This window comes from Camelus ferus, chromosome 19 (genome assembly GCF_009834535.1).
Source record: "Camelus ferus isolate YT-003-E chromosome 19, BCGSAC_Cfer_1.0, whole genome shotgun sequence".
NCBI classification, from domain to species: domain Eukaryota; kingdom Metazoa; phylum Chordata; class Mammalia; order Artiodactyla; family Camelidae; genus Camelus; species Camelus ferus.
In genome coordinates this window covers 5,384,551-5,401,652 of record NC_045714.1, presented here as the reverse complement: position 1 = coordinate 5,401,652, position 17,102 = coordinate 5,384,551, and the positions used below count along the sequence as shown (strand labels likewise).

The 17,102-nt window shown below is 42.2% G+C and overlaps 1 protein-coding gene across 5 annotated transcripts in view; it reads right to left on the bottom strand.

Annotated features, from left to right (window-relative positions):
- Positions 1-17,102, bottom strand: part of SLC9A8 (solute carrier family 9 member A8) — a 63,822-nt gene that overhangs the window by 26,388 nt on the left and 20,332 nt on the right. For 3 of the 5 annotated variants that reach the window (XM_006174986.3, XM_032461351.1, XM_032461352.1), the window contains 4 exons: positions 14,282-14,365; positions 10,434-10,535; positions 9,299-9,333; positions 4,220-4,363 (listed from right to left, as the gene is read on the bottom strand). In XM_006174986.3, the coding sequence (XP_006175048.1) occupies positions 4,220-4,363; positions 9,299-9,333; positions 10,434-10,535; positions 14,282-14,365 (365 nt within the window). Of the gene's footprint in view, positions 1-4,219; positions 4,364-5,049; positions 8,851-9,298; positions 9,334-10,433; positions 10,536-14,281; positions 14,366-17,102 lie in introns of those variants that run through there. The other 2 variants (XM_014550838.2, XM_032461353.1) reach the window with 2 other exon arrangements.

Below are 17,102 nucleotides of genomic sequence, written 5' to 3'. Positions count from 1 at the left end.
CCATCCACTTCTCTCCCTCCCTCGGCTACTATCCTCATCCCAGGGCTTCTGCTTCATGGGTCTCTCTCTTTACATCCTGGTCTTCCTAGGAGCACCCATTCTCCACTCAGTGGCCTGAATGATCCCCTTAAAATGCACATCTGACCAGGTTACTCCCCTGTTCAAAGCCTGTCGACGATTTCCTGCTGCTTTTAGGAAGAAGCTCAGTCTTCTAAGCAGGACCTGACTCCTCCCCACCATACCTCTAGAGCCCATCTCCTCATTCATGTTGGGTCCCACTGCCACTGTCACCACCCTGTAGGGCATCTGTCAGCCTTCCTGGGCTCTAGCTGATTCCGGGTTTGTTCCTCAGGGACACCTGCTTCCACACAGGCCAGCCCATTTACAGGCTCTCTTGGTGCCTGACTTCTCCACAGCATGCGAAACTCATGAATCATTCCACGAGGACCAAGCCTGTGTCCATCTTGTTCACTGCCATATGTTCAGAGCCCAGCACACAAAAGGTACTTAACAAATTTTTGTTGAATCAGTAAACAAAACAAGGAATTGTTAATGGTAATATTCAGCTTCAATAATCAGCGTTTCATGAATTGGTATAATTTTAAAGCAGGATAAAAGAGTGGCTTGGTGAGGAAACCTCAGCCTTTCATGGTGATTCACAGCACAATATAACATCATAAAGGTTCTGAGAAGTCCTGCAAAAAAGAAAACTAACTTTTTTTCACACAAAAATTTTCCAAACTCACCCAAATGCACAAGCTTCCCCATTCTCTTTCTTTGCCAGCAGATCACAAGTGAACATCCCATCTTGGGAAATGCTGGGAGCCAACAGGGTTCTTACTGGGAAAGTGCTCTTGAAGGCTAAGGTCACCTATAGCTCCCAAATAGGTCTGTGAACCACATGCGTAGCGTCCTGCCCCCTCCCCATTTCATTACCACAGCAGAACACTGGTTAGGAACACTGCTTTCTTTTTATGCAAAGGAGGCTAAGGCCCAAAGAGAGTGGCTAGCTGGGTGAGGTCACACCAACGATTAACAGCAGACCCAGGGCTCAGGTCAATGGTTTCTGAACTCAAGATAAATGAAGGTAGAATCTGGACTCTTTCTGGCCTGGTAATTTTTGTACATTTTATTTTTTCAGGTCATGTTCCTCACAACTTATAGAATAAAAGACAATGCTGTTCAGGATCCATTTCATGACCTTTCAATGCAGCTAGAGAGAACAAAAGGTTTCCTCTACAGCAATTGTTACAAGAATAATTGTCATAGTAACAATTCAAAGCTAAAAATAATTTAATTAAAATTAATGAAGAAACAGAAGATACTTAGTTTTCTGATACTTATAAAAGTGAAAACACATGAATGACTGAAAAACTGTGCTGAACACTGGAATTTGACACATTGTAAAATGATTATAAATCAATAAAAAATGTTAAAAAAAAAGTGAAAACATTTAAACAGGGGTAATCCATTCACATATTCAGTTACAAAAATAAATGTGTCATTGGATCACTTAGAAAATGGTCATTTATGAAGTATAGCCTTAAAAACAAGATGCGATTCTACCTTGTAACCAAGGAAAGCTGATGACAGCTCCCTCCCGTCCTATAAACCAAGGCAGGCCAGCCATGCCCTCTCTCTCTCTCCATCTCCCTCTTCTACCTGAAAATGCCTACCTGGCTCCCAGATAACTGATCTGAGAAGCCTTTCTCAAAATCCTTCACAGTGGTAGCTAAGGCATGCATGCACTGTGTTCACTTTTCTATGAGCATCTTTCTTCCATCTTGGACCATGTTCATCAAATTCAACTGGTCTCTGAGCAGGTCTGGCACACACACCAAATGCTGAGTGGACGACCAACCTTTAGCATGTCTGGGGAGTCAGTGAGACTGGACGTGGCTTAGGTCAGTCACACCTACCCCAGTCTGTGTACCAGCTGCAGTGGAAGTGGAGGCTGGAAACCACATATGCATGTGGTCCACAGATCCAATTTGGGGAACTGTCATCATAGGTGATCTTGGCCTTCAAAAGCACTTTTCCAGGAAGATTCTCTGGCTACTTACAATGACTCCATCATTTCTCATTTTAAAAAGAAATTATCTCCTAACCTTTGGTTTTTCTGCAGCAAAGAGACCTGGAAAAGCTTAGAAAAGATCCTATTTCTGACAGATTAAAGCAAAAAATATATTAGAGACAAAACAGATGAGTTTCGCTCCTAATGTATAAAAATAATTTGTGAAGTCACCTCTGATTCAGGCAAAATTCTTTGTCACAAATGTTCAATACATGTAACCAGGACACAAGATAAAAGTAAAAACCAGAAAGCTAAGAAGCTTTCAAAGTTGATCTTCAGAAAAAATACTGCCGTCAAAAATTTTTAAAGGTCTTACATCATGATATAGATAATTTCCAAATAAAGCTATAGAAATTTTTGCCAAGAGAAATGTGAAAAAGCCAACAATGGGGAACTGATTAAATAGATCATAGTAAATCTATACAAGGAATACTCTGTAAGTAGTAAAATGATGTTATGGAAGATTATTTTTTCAATAAAATAATCTGTTCAATGGAAAACTTACAATATAGTATATATCTATCTAAATTAAAAATCCTTCCTCCATCCCTCCTTTCCTTTCTCTGAGTTTTCTAAATTTCATATGAAGAATACAGGTATTACTTCAGGATACACACACACACACACACACACACACAGACACACCCATACATACACATACACATACTATATATATATTTGTTTTGTTTAAGGTCTGCTGAGTACTTATTTCAAATACACAACATTTGGTAAGTTCTTCCTGCAAAAGTAGGGCAAAATCAGAACAAACATATGAAATAATAATTAAGGGACAGGAGCAGAAGAGGAAAGAAGGGATCTCAGCTTAACTGGTGGCAGATGCTTTTTCACATAGAATCCTATTTAACTATTCAATCCTCAAATCCAATCCTAGGCTGAGACATTATCACCATCACTTTACTGATGAGAAACCTGTAGCTCAAAGAGGTGAAGGAGCTGACCCAGGGTACCACAGCTGTAAGGGGCCATCACTGGGATGTGAACCTAGCTCACCTTGACTCCCAAGCATGGGCTCTTTCCATTATAAAACATTCTTTTGTTTCAACATAAGAATTCTGAATGTAGTCTACAGCAAGGCTTTTAAGAAAATGCTGACTACCACAGAGTGGTTATGCTTTGCAAGAAATCCCACAACAAAGGAGACAAGTCCAAATTAAATGGAAATTCTACTTTTTTTTTTTTTTAAATGGAGGTACTGGGGATTGAACCAGGACCTCGTGTATGCTAAGCAAGAGCTCTACCACTAAGCTATACCCCTCAACCCCGGACATTTTATTCTTTAACAGAACACAGATTGGCCCCTAAATTTCTCTTAGCTTGTCTCTGATACACTGTCGAGGGCTCTTTTCTTCAATGGCTTTGTCTGTGCCTTCTCTGTTTTTTGGTAAAACTGCTTGGGTCTCTTGCCCATACATACTAATGACCACCACAAAACGCGGAGTGCAAGGAAACAGCCCTGTGGCAGATGAACGCATTTGAAATGATCTTAGATTCATCTCCTTTTCCCAATGACTTCTTGACATTTTATGATTAAAATTTAATTTCTCAGATCCTATCAATAAGGGCAATGATACTAACGAACATTTGAAAAAGATCTGTAGTTTCCAAAGGAGCTTTCACATAACAGCACCTTAGGGTACCTGTTAGTACCACGACCTTATCCTACAGCTGCAAAAAGGAAGGTGACGTGCGTCAGCTCCCAAGTGGGAGAGAAGGGCCTCTGTCAGCCACTTTTGTCTGGAACAATGCTGCCCGAACACTGATCCCTCAACTGGCTGTGCCATTATCACCTGGAGAACTTATTAAAAACCTAGGTTTTAGGACTCACCCCAGACCTCCTGAATCAGAAGCCCTGAGGATGGGGCCTGGGAGTATCACATTTAATAAGCACCCCTGGTGATGCTGATGAGAAGTTGGGCTCAAAAGCACTGTTAAAAGTAGGTCCTAAAAGGTGGACTCTCCTCTAAACACCCTGGGCCTTGACAGTATTCCTGGGACATGTCAAAGCTTGTCAGGACAGAAAGAGAAACAGTGAACCCAACACCCAAAGGACAAGAAATTGTACACGCAGCTGCATCCTCTCATACAAGGACCTTCAGTCCTGTCACTTGAAGAAAGCACACTTACTTGGTCAGGACAATGGAGACTGCGTCGTTGAGAATGCTCTCCCCAAAAACCAGCATGTTGAGCACTGGGTCCACATGAAGTGCATTGAAAATAGCAATAGTAGCCACTGGATCCACAGCAGAAATTAGGGAGCCAAACGCAAAACTGCCAAGAAGAGAAAAGGGAGGGGTAATTCTGTAACACTTAACATTTGGTCCACACAGGAAAATATTATCGTCAAAGGCTACACTTAGTAATAACGTTAACAGTACACGCTGTAGCTGAAGTAACTACAGAAAATGGTGCCTTCTTTTCCACTTATAATATCTGCTAATTGACACTGTGGTGGAGCAGTGAAAGGCCCACTCTACTGGGAGTGGTTAGGAATGGCCTGGCTTTCCGCTGGAAGTACTAAGGCTTTATTTCGACCAATGATGGTGGGAAGATTTTTGCTTAAATATATAACAGACCTCTTGGCCTTCTTGGGCAGAGCAGCTAGAACCATGATGGCTTGGAGGGCCTCCCTCAAATGGCCCAAGTGCTCCCGGGTCTCACCTCTGCTTTGCCCCCGGCCACCAGGCCACCAAAATGCCATCTGTGAACAATCCCAGCCTCCATTCAGATTTGCAACATCTAAAAAGTGCCAAAGTCAGCAGCAAATCCAGCATGCTTCAGGGGACGGGTGGCTTGGGTGGCAGACACCAACACCAATGCTGGCTCCCACCAGGCCAGAGGCTCTCACCAATAGTGCCCATGAAGGTCTAACTACCTCTAACATATACCCACTAATTGCCTAGTATGTTTCAGGCACTGAGGCTAATAATAACGGCAAACATTTATGTGGCACTTACCACATCCCAGGCACTGTTCTAAGCACTTTATGTACAGCAACTCAATAATCCACACAGCAACCACAGGAAATAGTACTAGTATTTCTCTGATTACACAGGAGAAAACTGAGGGACTATGAGGTTAAGGAACTCATTCAAGGTCAGAAAGAAATTCTAAGCCAGGATCTAAACACAGGTCATCTGCCTCAGAGCCGGTGTTCTTAACCTCTACTCTGGATACAGCAAAACTCAGAGACTAAGACCAATTTAGAAAATGGCAAGTGTTCCAACGGGAGTCAGGGCGATGGGAGAGAGTAACATGGCAGGGTGGTGTGGGGGGATGGGGTGGGGAGCGCTTAGACTGGGTGGTCAGCAAAGGCCTCTGTGAAGAGATGACACTTACTTAAACAAGGACCTACATGCAAGAAGCAAGCAGGCCAAGCCAAGACCTGGGGGAATTGACAAGAGCAAGCTACCTCTGAGGTGGAGCAAGCTTGGATGCCTGAGAGACAAAACAGGGAACGTGGCAGTAGCAGGTGATGGTGAGTGGCCGGAGACGTTAGAGGCCAGACACGTTAGAGGCTGGGAGGGACACTAGGAGGGAGGCAGTGCCGGATCACCTCGCAAGGCCTTGTGGGCTGCCTCAGGAGCCTGGATGATTATTCTTTCAGCCCGTGTGTCTTTTTCCCCTTAGAGTTCTTGCAAGCCCTCAATTCCTTCAACGGCTGTGCCTGGAACGGCTTTCCTTCCAGCTCAGCAGAACGGCTAGGTCTGCCCCCTACCATAACACAAGGCAAAACACGGAGCCCCAAGGGGACAGCCTGGGTAGAGACGTAAGTCAGAGACTGTCCACCCTCACCAAGCTTGCAGTCTGGGAATGAAGAGGAGCTCCTTGGCCTGGACCAGAGTGTGCTCTGTCCACTGAACATCACCAGCAGGCACCCATAATCATTTGACTCGGGCTCAGGGAGGGGAGTGCTGGCGGGATGGGATGCCTGGCTGCCTTGCAAGTTACAGTTCTCATCATAAATCAATAATCTGGCATTCTGGTTTCCATGGCAGCTCCCTGTGGGTTTGATTACTGTGAATTCATGGAGGAGAGTCTGCTTACTTCAAGGACAGCCTCCAGGTTCCAAGCTGAGGAGCAGGCCCCAAAAGATATCTCAGTTCAAACTTCAGGTCTCAGAATTTCCCTGTCCTCACAGAGACTGTCATGTGTATGATGAGCTGTGACTTGACCTGCCTCTCGCCTCGCTGTGAGTGCCAGGGGTGGGTGCTGTGTTTTAGTCATGAGTGTATTCCCAGGATGTGTACTGAGCATGGCCCAGAGATATCTGCGGAAGGCAGGCAGGCAGGCAGGCAGGTGAGAGAGAGGGAAGGAAAGGTAACTCAACCCACAGCTGCCGGCCAGGGAGGCCCTGACTTGTTAGCAGCTGGCCTTGAGACCCTCGCTCTGCAACTAGACATAGGGATTCTTGTTTCTCTGCCCCTTCTTTTATTCCTACTCTGATCACCCACAGCAACATAACAGGGGCCTTGAAGGAAGAGGAGTGTCTAAAGAGTGTATCCCCAAGCGAGGGTGGGGGCCTGGGGGCCTGTGATGAATTGTGCACTGAGTGCTGATTTTATGAGGCTCAGCTGGCCCCTCCCTCTGTTCCCCAATAAGTGCAGAGTGGACAGCACCCAGCACTCCCATTTTCCTGTGAAGCTGCATCTTCTTCACTCTCCATCCATGTAGTTGTGTGGGGCCCTAGGAGTAGGTGGGAGACCGAAGCTTGGTCAGAGGGCCATTGCCAGGCATTTCACCAGGTCGCTGGGAATTAAGTTGGCCTTTTCAGTAGAGATGGCTGAAGTGAGGGTGACAGTGAGCTCAGAGCCATCGTGCTGCCACGTAGGGTGAGAGCACCCAGGGATGACACCGTCCAGAGAAGAGCTGAGCTAACAGTGAGAGGAGAGAGTCCTGACACTGTGGGCCCCCAAGGCTGTCATGCCAGAAATTGTCATGTCAATTGGAAATTGAAGAGCAGGAACTAGAAGATGGACTGATGAATGGACAGAGGGATGGACAGATGGAAAGATCTGTGTTAAAGCAAATCTAGTGAAACAGTCACTGTAGAATCTAAGCGGTCATGTGGGTGTCCACTGTACAGTGCTTCACTTTTTCTGTGTGTTTGAAATTTTCATAATAAAAAGTTGGACAAAATGCTTTGTCTAAATCATATAATACATTTAGCTTTGGTAGAGAATCTAAATTGGGGCACAGTATTTCTGACAGTGAACACAGGAAGTCTGAAATAGGAACTGCCTGAATCATGGAGAGGCCTGAATCTAAGTGGTCATTTAATCTTGCCATCAGCTGCTCCACTTCATGCCTTACCAACCAGCCTTCTAAAAGGCCAGAAGCTAGAAGTTCAACTTAAAATGTGTTTTCTTTATTTCATCCTCTCAAAAGATAGCAAATTCAACCAAATAAAAAGAAAACAGAGACAGGAAGCTAATTCAGGGTGTGTCCATGAGTGAGCAAGCTCTCCAGCATAACACCAATGAAGTGAAATCTTCTGTGGAACAAAGTTATTTTTCTATTTTCTATAGTGCAGAGGTCTTTGGTCCGTGAGTCTCATGTTTGACCTGCATGGTGTTTTGAAAAATTTGGATTAATCTGTCAACATTTCAAAACAGGAAAATTCCTTATTAAAATCTAGAAACTTGGCCTGTTTTGAAAAAAAAAATTAAGTACCTGGTAATCCTGACCTCATATTCTCATGTGGTAATTACTTGGTGGAGCTGAGAAGTGGCTGTCCCCTTCAGACAGGGTGGGTTCTCTGGTTCACCACCGTCACCACCCCTAGACACGCACCTGGCCAGCTTCACTTCTGTTAGGGGCTTTGCCTGGCCCTGCAGCCATGTGGGTTTGTGACTGCTGGTTAATTTCCCCCAGAGAACCCGTTCCCTCCCATGCTATGGGATAGCCATTTTCTAGGAAGAAAGGAAATGTCTGCACACACAGAGAGAAGCTCTACTTGACTCTTATTCTGCATGTCTAAGGGCCATTTCCTTTACTCCTTTCCTCCTGAACATCCTCACCATCGGTTCAATTCAATTGCACAAGGGTTTATCTAGCATTTTTTGTATCTCTAACCAGTTGCCCCAAAACAGGTTGAAGGATTGAATGCTGTGACAACTTCCTTTACACATACTGGATTTTGAGCATTTCTTTTCTGTTGCAAAATACCTACAAAATGCAGGGCATCAATTCTGCTTTACTTCTGATCCTTGTGGAACAGGAATGTGACTTTTGCTACTTGTTTATATATCAAGACTATCTTACAACAAAAGCTTTGAAATTCATGTCCCTGGGGAGAAAATGAGATTGGATTTGATGTTATCAGAAGCACATTTCTCACGAAAAGGGCCCCAAGATTCTAATCTCCAAGTTGCTACTAATGGCTGTAAGCTCTGGTTGGCCCAATGGAAGGGACCCAGGGCTGAGCACTGGGTCCCACTTTCTAGCTCCCCAGCCCTGCCACAGACAGGACAGAACCAAACGCTCCTGGGAGAGAAGCACAGATCAAGGCTGCACACCCACTGGACTTCGCAAGGAGGGGAAACCAGGCTGCACTCCGTGTGTGCACTTTTTTAGCACTAGATGTGGTATCTTCCAAGACATCTTCCAACAGCTGTCTAGGTTGCTTCTTGCTAAGCTGATTATGGAAATTCCTAGACTGGGCTCCCAGACAGCAGCTCGGACTGCCCCACGGAGTGGCTTCAGACCGAGGAGGATATCCACAACGGAGCCCTGGCCCTGCCTGCTCCTCCCACCCCAACCCCACCCCCTTGGTGGGAATCCCAGAGTAAAGATTCACACCTCACTCCATCTCTGTTCTATCAAGAAAACAACTTTTCCTTATGGCCGTCAAAAAGCCTTAGAAATGACCTGAAGATGATTCTTAATGATAAGAGGACAATGGTGCAGCATGTGGTGTGTGTGTGGAGGGGGCAGTAACTAACCGGAGTTATTCCCTCCAAAGCTGAAAGTATACGAATCGTATCAATCAGCAACCCTCTGACTGGAGATCTTCAGAATTCCTGAATATAGTTTTGATTCACTTCAGAGACAAAAATTTATTCAGAATAGATTCTACAGCAGAAATCATCAGCAAAACAAAAAGAGAGACAGAATAGAGAAGTACCACACCCAGGAATCAATGTAGAGAAAACTTTCTCCAGTCTGAAAGGTAGCCACATGGGTGTTACAGTATGAAAGATTTACCTGTCTGTCATGTTGAGTTTAGAGATTACATCAGCCTGTAAAATAAAACACACAACACACAGACACAAAAAAACCCCCTGGAGAACAGCCAAGAAGATTGAAATGTCCATTAGTGCTTTATTACAAACTAATAAGGACATTAATCTTCAGTCCCCAAACCACTTGAAAAATAAAGAAGACTCCAAAGTTTTAGTTTAAGCATGCATTTGACTGTCATACAACAAAAGTATGAAAAAGAATGTTACATTTGTCAGGTCAAATTAACAAGTTTTCTTTTCTAAAATTTATTCCCATTTGATGCTAGAAGCTGAGCACTGAAGAAGGTTGCATGACAGACAGATTTATTCTGGTGCCGTTGAGGCAGCAGTGAAGGTGAAAATCAGATGGAATGGGCTTTAACTGATTGCTACTGAAAGAAGCAAACACGTCTGACACACATAAAAGAAATCTGCCAGCCACCCCAAGGCCTGAATCTCAAATTTTGTTTGTGGAACTGGGGCAGACAAACTTTCAGCAACTGACCATATTGGAAAGAACTGTGGCATGCATAGACGTGCATAACGCAGAGCTACAGATACTACCTTCCTAGGTAGGTCTGCTTTAAATTAATTCAAATTAATTTGAACTCAAAAGCACAAAACACTCAATTGCTGACACTGGGAATTGTTTTAGCAATAGTGGAAAATCCAGGGGAAATAATTCTACAGGAGGACAGTTTAGAATTGAGTGAACATGTTCAGAATCATCTTTGATTTTTAAAATGAAAATTTTTATTAAGAAAATAGTGTTTAACCTTGATTTAGTCTCATAACATAATTGATACTGTTACAATTTGAAGATCTTGATGGTATATATTCTGCTTTCTTTTTAGGTATTCCAAGTTAAAATAATATTGGTTTGAAAATAAGATCAAATACTTTTGGGATTATGAAAAAGATTCACTCAATCCCAGACACCAAGCTTCTCGAAGACTTCGAAATAGCTTTAGCATGCCTTTACTGTGCCTCATTTGAGTTTGGATTTCTTTCCAGAGGAGCATTTACCTTGATGGTGAAACCCAGGCCCCATGAGGTGTCCCTACCCCTACCTCTCTGCACGAGCAAGGTTTTCAGCTTTTCAAAGGTGTTTTTCTTACCTGACCCAGAAAATAAATTCCTCCACCTACTACAAAAGCAGAAATTGCTGTACCAAAAACAGCAAATAGGGTGATGGAACCGATATTTTGAAAGAAGTTACCCTGTTTGAAAGAGCAGAAATGTGACAAATGATTAGAAAAGCTGGTCCAGTCAGTGAAGGCATGGACCCCACACCTGGCCATCCTCACAGGCTTGATTCTCTGTAAAGGGCACCATCCCCCATCTCAGCTGGCCAGCTGGAAAGCTCGGAGCCTCCCCTTGCCCCCACAGCTAATGCAGAGCCAGGTCCTGTGACTTCTGCCTGCCCCACAGCACTCACAGTCCCTGCTTCTCTCCTTCGCCATCTCCACTGCCCTCACCAAAGCTGCCATCATCTCTCCCCTAGGCCATTGCAATAGCTTCTAGCAAGTCTCAACCACTCCTGGCCCTTGCCCTCTGCTCTCCAAGGGCTTCCAGAATGATCTTTGCAAAAGATAAATCTAGTTTGCTGCCTTCACTCTGACCCCGACTTCCACTAAAAATGCAGCTAAAACCCAACCAAAGCCTGGATGCTTCAACCCCTGTGAAGGCCTCTAACCTCCCCTTTGTTCTCTGGGTTCCCAACACGCTGGTAGCTTTTGGTTCTTCAAATGCATTGTGCTCACTGGCCTTGGACCACTCTTCCTTCCCCTTTGCTTGGTGAACTTTAATCATCCTAAGATCTCAGGACATTTTGATTCTTCCTGAGGGAAGCCTTCTATGATCCCTTAGTCAAGTCAGATCCTATTCTGTGCTCTCAATGCACAATGACTCTATACTGGTTGCACTTGCCATGGCTGAAATCTGACACTTATTTATGTACTATTTGATATCTGTCTTTCCCACTAGGCTGCAGGCTCAACAGGGGCAATGTCCACATCTGCTTTTGTACAACACAGTCCCTGGCATGATGCCTGTCAGATGGAAGATGACAAATGAATAGGTACTAAAGGGATTAATTGTGTTTCATGTTTGATCAAAGTCCAAAGTTTATATAATTATAATTTTTCCATTAATTAAGAAAAAGTACATTACTACAAAGAATGTCAAGATAACAGGTTATACCACCAGAAACTCCTTTTTGCTGTCTATGTCTTTTAAACAATTTAATTCCACTCCACTAGTATCATCATTAAACATAACAGATAAAATATATTCTCATCTACACTTTACAGCACTTAAGAGAAAATATTCGAGTCTAAGCAGCATGGTGACATCTTTCAAATTTCCATAAAATTAAGAAAATTAAGCTATTTATTAGAATCCTTGGACTCTGCTTGGGAACAACACCAGGGAACCTTGATGATCCATGATTGTGGGCCTGGACGTAGACCATCTTTTCACTCAGAAATTGTCAAATTATAGACAACAGGAACCGATACTTTAAAGCTCACTTCAAAAGACTGTCGTGGCTCAACACTGACAGCCCACTAAGCCTCTCTCCTTCAGGAAGTTTCTTTGCTTCATTTGTTACAATTTTGACTTAGCTGCCCATAATCTGACATTCAATTCCTTTGTTTGGCTTATCAATCTTTTGTATACAAAGAACTGTGAAATAACTCAAGGCAAACACAATGATTTGGTTTTCTCCTAAACAAAAGGCTTTCACCTATGAGTTTTTCTTTGCAAAGAGCTGCTTTCTTTTGTTATTTAAAAATAGATTACACAAGGTGGGAAGGGTATAGCTCAGTGGTAGAGTGTGTGCTTAGCATGCACGAGGTCCTGGGTCCAATCTCCAGTACCTCCATTAAAAGTAAATAAATTAATTAAATAAAAAACCCCAATTACCTCCCCCAACCAAAAAAAAAAAAAAGACACAATAAAATAATAAAAATAGATTTCACAAAATCGGGATCTGTTTATAGGGATCTAATTCTGGTATAATTTACATAGTTGGTTAATATTAATCTGTATATTGAAAATTTATCCAAATCAAGTAACTCCTCTATAAAACTTCCTTTACTACATAAAGCAAATTTCTCTGCTTCTCTCTGGCAGAATTAATGTTCTATTCTTCATATGATATTAATATTTACAGAACCAAATAGCTGCCTACCTAATGCATATCAACTGGTGATAATCTTACTGAAATTTTTATTCTAAGTCCAAATGTACATCAGCAAATGCAGCAATATTAAAATAAAACATTCAAAGTCAACTTCCTATCTTCTCTGGGGAAGGGCAGGCGGTGGGCAGAAGTCTCTGAGTTCCCATTTCCAGCTCACTCTGGTCACTTTCACATAAATTGTCAGTATTTTCTGCTGGAAAGCCAACTTCAAAAAAATTTTCTTTTAAGAAACTACTATTTTCCTCAAATTTTGAATAAGTTTATTTCCTCTCCCTCTAAAAAATTAGAAAATAAGACCTTTACATGCTCTAATATAATAATCAAAGTGTCATGGTTTAAAGTTAAATCATTTTCCTCAGTATTGTTTTGTTGAAGTATTTTCATAATCTGTTTACAATTCTTTTAAGATTCGTTCACAAAATGAAAGAGTGAAAAGACACTGACCTTCAATTCCTTCTTGCTTTTCTTTTTAACAATTATCTGATGTCAGTGATCAGGTTTACAAGATGTGAGATTTATTTTTTTTACGTTAAGCTTTCTTTTCACTTTTTCTTTTGATTGATGCACAATAAAATAACTTTAAAAATCTGGACTGAACATCTTAGAATAACTTTGCTTTAATATCTAGGTAGAAAATTAAAGACTTGATTTGTATGTTTTTTGTTTTTACCAAAACTCTCATGACAAATGCTTTGCATCCATTCTTTCATCTAATGTAAATCTCAAAGCAACCTAGGAGGTAGGGTTTTAGAGATCTTTGTGTTTTTTGTTTCTAATTTCTACTCTACTCAAAAGGAACCTATAGGGGGCAGCGCATGACTAGACCTAGGTCCCTCTGGCTCCAAAATCCATGCCCTCTCCTCCCTCCAAGGATAGGCCAAACCTTAGTCCTTCTAACCTTCATAGTTTTTTAAAATCACATTTACAAAATAACTGTTGTATTACTAATATTTTACGTTGAATCACTTTTTCATTTTGAAACTTAAATACAGTTATATTTAAAGAAAACTCATAGACAAGGAAAAGACTCAGGTATATACAAACTGACTTAAAAGTGAGAAGCTCTTGCCCAGGCAGAAAGAGCCCGAGTGCAAGCTGGGGGACAGAGAGCAGAAATGCCAGAGCAGAGAACCGGGCCGGGGCCAGTGATGCCACTCTCCAGGGTCGGGGAGCCAAGAATGGGTGGAGCAACTGTGGGAGTAGGTGAATGGGCCAGAAGGAGCTGGAAGACTAGTGGGGAAGATGGGGTTCCAGTCTGGTGAGGAGAAGCTGGGCCAGGGAGAGGGTGGGAAGAAATGGGAGACCTGGGGTTAAAGGGGTTATCAGCTTGGAGTTGAGGACCAGGGCAGGGCACTAAGACGGGAGACACTGAAGGATGGATGGGCCAAGGATGGCCTGATATGGTGAGCTGAGAATCAGCAGGCCTGGGGCACCTGTCCCTGTCATCCCAGGATCTGTCCTCTTAACATGTGCTAGTCTGTGTCCAAGAGGAGTCAGTGTAAATCTGTGTACCATTAAAATCACTTCGGCCGTCTCTTCCTAGGCAAAGTACCCCTCTATGGAAAACACTAGTTTAATAAGCCGCACTGCCTGAAATCATGAAAGCAGCCCACTGACCACAAGTCAGGTAGAATAGTCCGCACACCCCAGGGTGTTCACACAGACCCACCACTACTAATTAACACCCAAGCTTTTAAGGAACTTGCCTTATAAATGTGGGAAGCCACCCAGACCAAAAGCACTAATGTGTCTGAGTCTTACCTTGTGTAATGAATATCCTGACTCAAATATAATAGGTGGAAGCAAGAGGAGGAAAAACATATTTGGACGAAACATTTCTTCTTCCTGTAAATATAAAATGGGTATTTTCAGAGGCATGGACTTTGTGTAATTAAGAAATAAATCTAGACAAGAAACTTATGGTTACCAAAGAAGAAAAGGGAAGGAGAGGGATAAATTAGGAGTTTGGGATTAGCAGATATAAATTACTAAATATAAACTAGATAAACAACAAGGTCCTACTGTATACCACAGGGAACTACATTCAATATCTTGTAATAACCTATAACGGAAAAGAATATATATATGTATAACTGAATCACTATGCTGTACATCAGAAACTAACACAACACTGTAAATCAACTAAACTTCAATTAAAAAAAAAAGACAATTAAAAAAAAGAAAGAAATCCATCAATGAAGAGCCAAAGTAATTGCTCTCTTAGAACGTGGTCCAGTATGTAAATATTTAAATCACTACCTGATAATACAACCAAACAGGAGGAACAAAAACAAACAAACAAAAACCTCAAAACAAAACCTGCATTTAAAAATGTAGGACAAGTGGTTTTAAAAGCTGACCAGCAAAAGAAATAGCGGAATAAACTGCTTCCAAACACACAGCAGTATGCTTTTTACTCTTTACTAAGGAAAGAAAATTAATTTTAACAAAGAAAACATTTCAATTCAAATAAAACACTTTCAAAAACAGTCCACAAATTGGACTCCTCCAGGAAAAAGGAAAACCTGAAATAATCCACTTGGAGAAAGAGTAAACCCTACATATGTTTAAAACAGTCCTGCCTTTTCTCTGCCGGTCATAGACAACCATGCTATTTTCCTAAATCTGACTGTGATGAAACAGTCCTCACTTGGTGTCCATGCAACTTGGGACGTGGCTCTAAAGCAAGCCCCTTGCCATGCTTTCAGATTCAAATATTAAGTACCACTATGAAAGGTATTTTTAGAATACAGCCATCTTGGGGGGATGAATAATAATTTCATCTTCTATATTAACATAGCTCTCTAACTGCTGGTCAAGTGGGGGAAAATACATACTTGTTCCCAAACCCAAAATGACTACATGTAATACACAGTCTACTTAATCCTGCAAAATCAGGCCCTTTTCATATGAAAATTTCCATGCCACAATCTTGACAGTCTGATATCCTGTCAAAATCCCTATTCAAAGGAATGACAAATGTACTCTTACAAATGTACGGCTGTTACCATAAAGACTAAAATAACATTCAAAAAGGCTCAAAATAGAAGCAAATGATGACTTCTGAAAATGCCTTATTAAGTCTTAAAATAACTGCCTGTGTAACAAGCTCATGACTCAGACTGGGGCCATGTGAAAAGAAATGGGCCGATCTCCCCGTTTTGTGGAGCAATCTTATTTGCAGGATCTGTGCAGCGGGACCACTGCACAGACTCTTTTGGAGCTCCAGAAACCAAACTTCCCCTGGGAAAAAGGGGAGCCCACCAGCAGTGGGTTCACAGTGTCCTCCATCCCCAGTTTATGTCCACCTGGAACCTCAGAATGCAACCTGATTTGGAAAGAGGGTCTTTGCAGATGGAATTAAGGTTAGAATCCAGCTGAGATTGTACTGGATTAGGGTGGGCCCTAAACCCAATGAAAGGGTCCTTATAAGAGACAGAAAAAGACACACATTAAAGAAATATACTAAGCATATGAGGACACAGGTAGAAGGCAGGCCTGGCAGGACAGTTTAGAAACAGAACTACATGAAAAAAACCCACCAAACTCCTTCACTGTTTTTCTTATATCCTGTTGCTTCCTGTAGCCCTGGGTTTCCAAGCAGGTGTCTTGCTTGCTGCTTTGGCTTCCCACAAACACCAGTTCCTCCAGAAAAGCCTGCCCCAAATGTCTTAGCTTAGAAGCCTTGCCCTTTCCTCAGGCCAAGCACTGGCTGCCTGGATGGTTCTTCATGTACTTAATTACATTCACCACCCAGCTTTGGTTCACTCCTCTATAATATTAAATAAAACTTGAAAATTAACACCCGTTGAAAAATAAATTTAGTCATATTGAAGCATATAAAACTAAAAGTGAAGGATAACCTTTCCTCCTTCTACTCAGAGCAGAGATCACCAACTCACAGGCTTCCCGGGGCTGCACAGCACTCCCCCCGGGGGAGCCCATGCGCTCAGTGCCTCAGATCTCCGCTGGCTGGAATGTGGGCCTGGTGTTTTTCAAGAGAAGCTGAAAGTTCAAACTTCTATGTGAAATTCTTAGAATTTTATGCAGATTAATAGTATTTTAAAATAAAACTAATGATTTTTTGTTTTAAAATCAATTACAACTTTGATCAACTGATTTTTAAATCAAACAAAATGTGTCAGCAGATGGTCTTTACACACCAGGCTATAATCCAGTCTGACAGTAGAGAAAGGGTTTACAGTCTGCGCTCTCTACCCTAGAATGAGCCACTGTGAGGGTGGTTACATCCACCCAGCTGCAGGAAGGCAGGGGTGTCACACACATGTGCTCCAGTGGAGCCTGCCCGGTCCCTTCCCCCACTGAGGGGAGTCCTGTAAATACTCTGAGCTCAATATATATTCTGAGAATTCATTTAATACATATAATATATCTTGAGTATTATTTGTAACAGTTTCAAACTGTGTTTTAGGGCAGACTACGAGGCTTGTTTTGCAAATTTTATACTCCACAGTTCCACACGTAAATTAAATCTCACACCTAGGAGCCGCATCAAAGTAGGAGGGGCTCAAATGTGATCCATTTTTAACCATATGATTCTCTTAATATTTTGAAATGGACC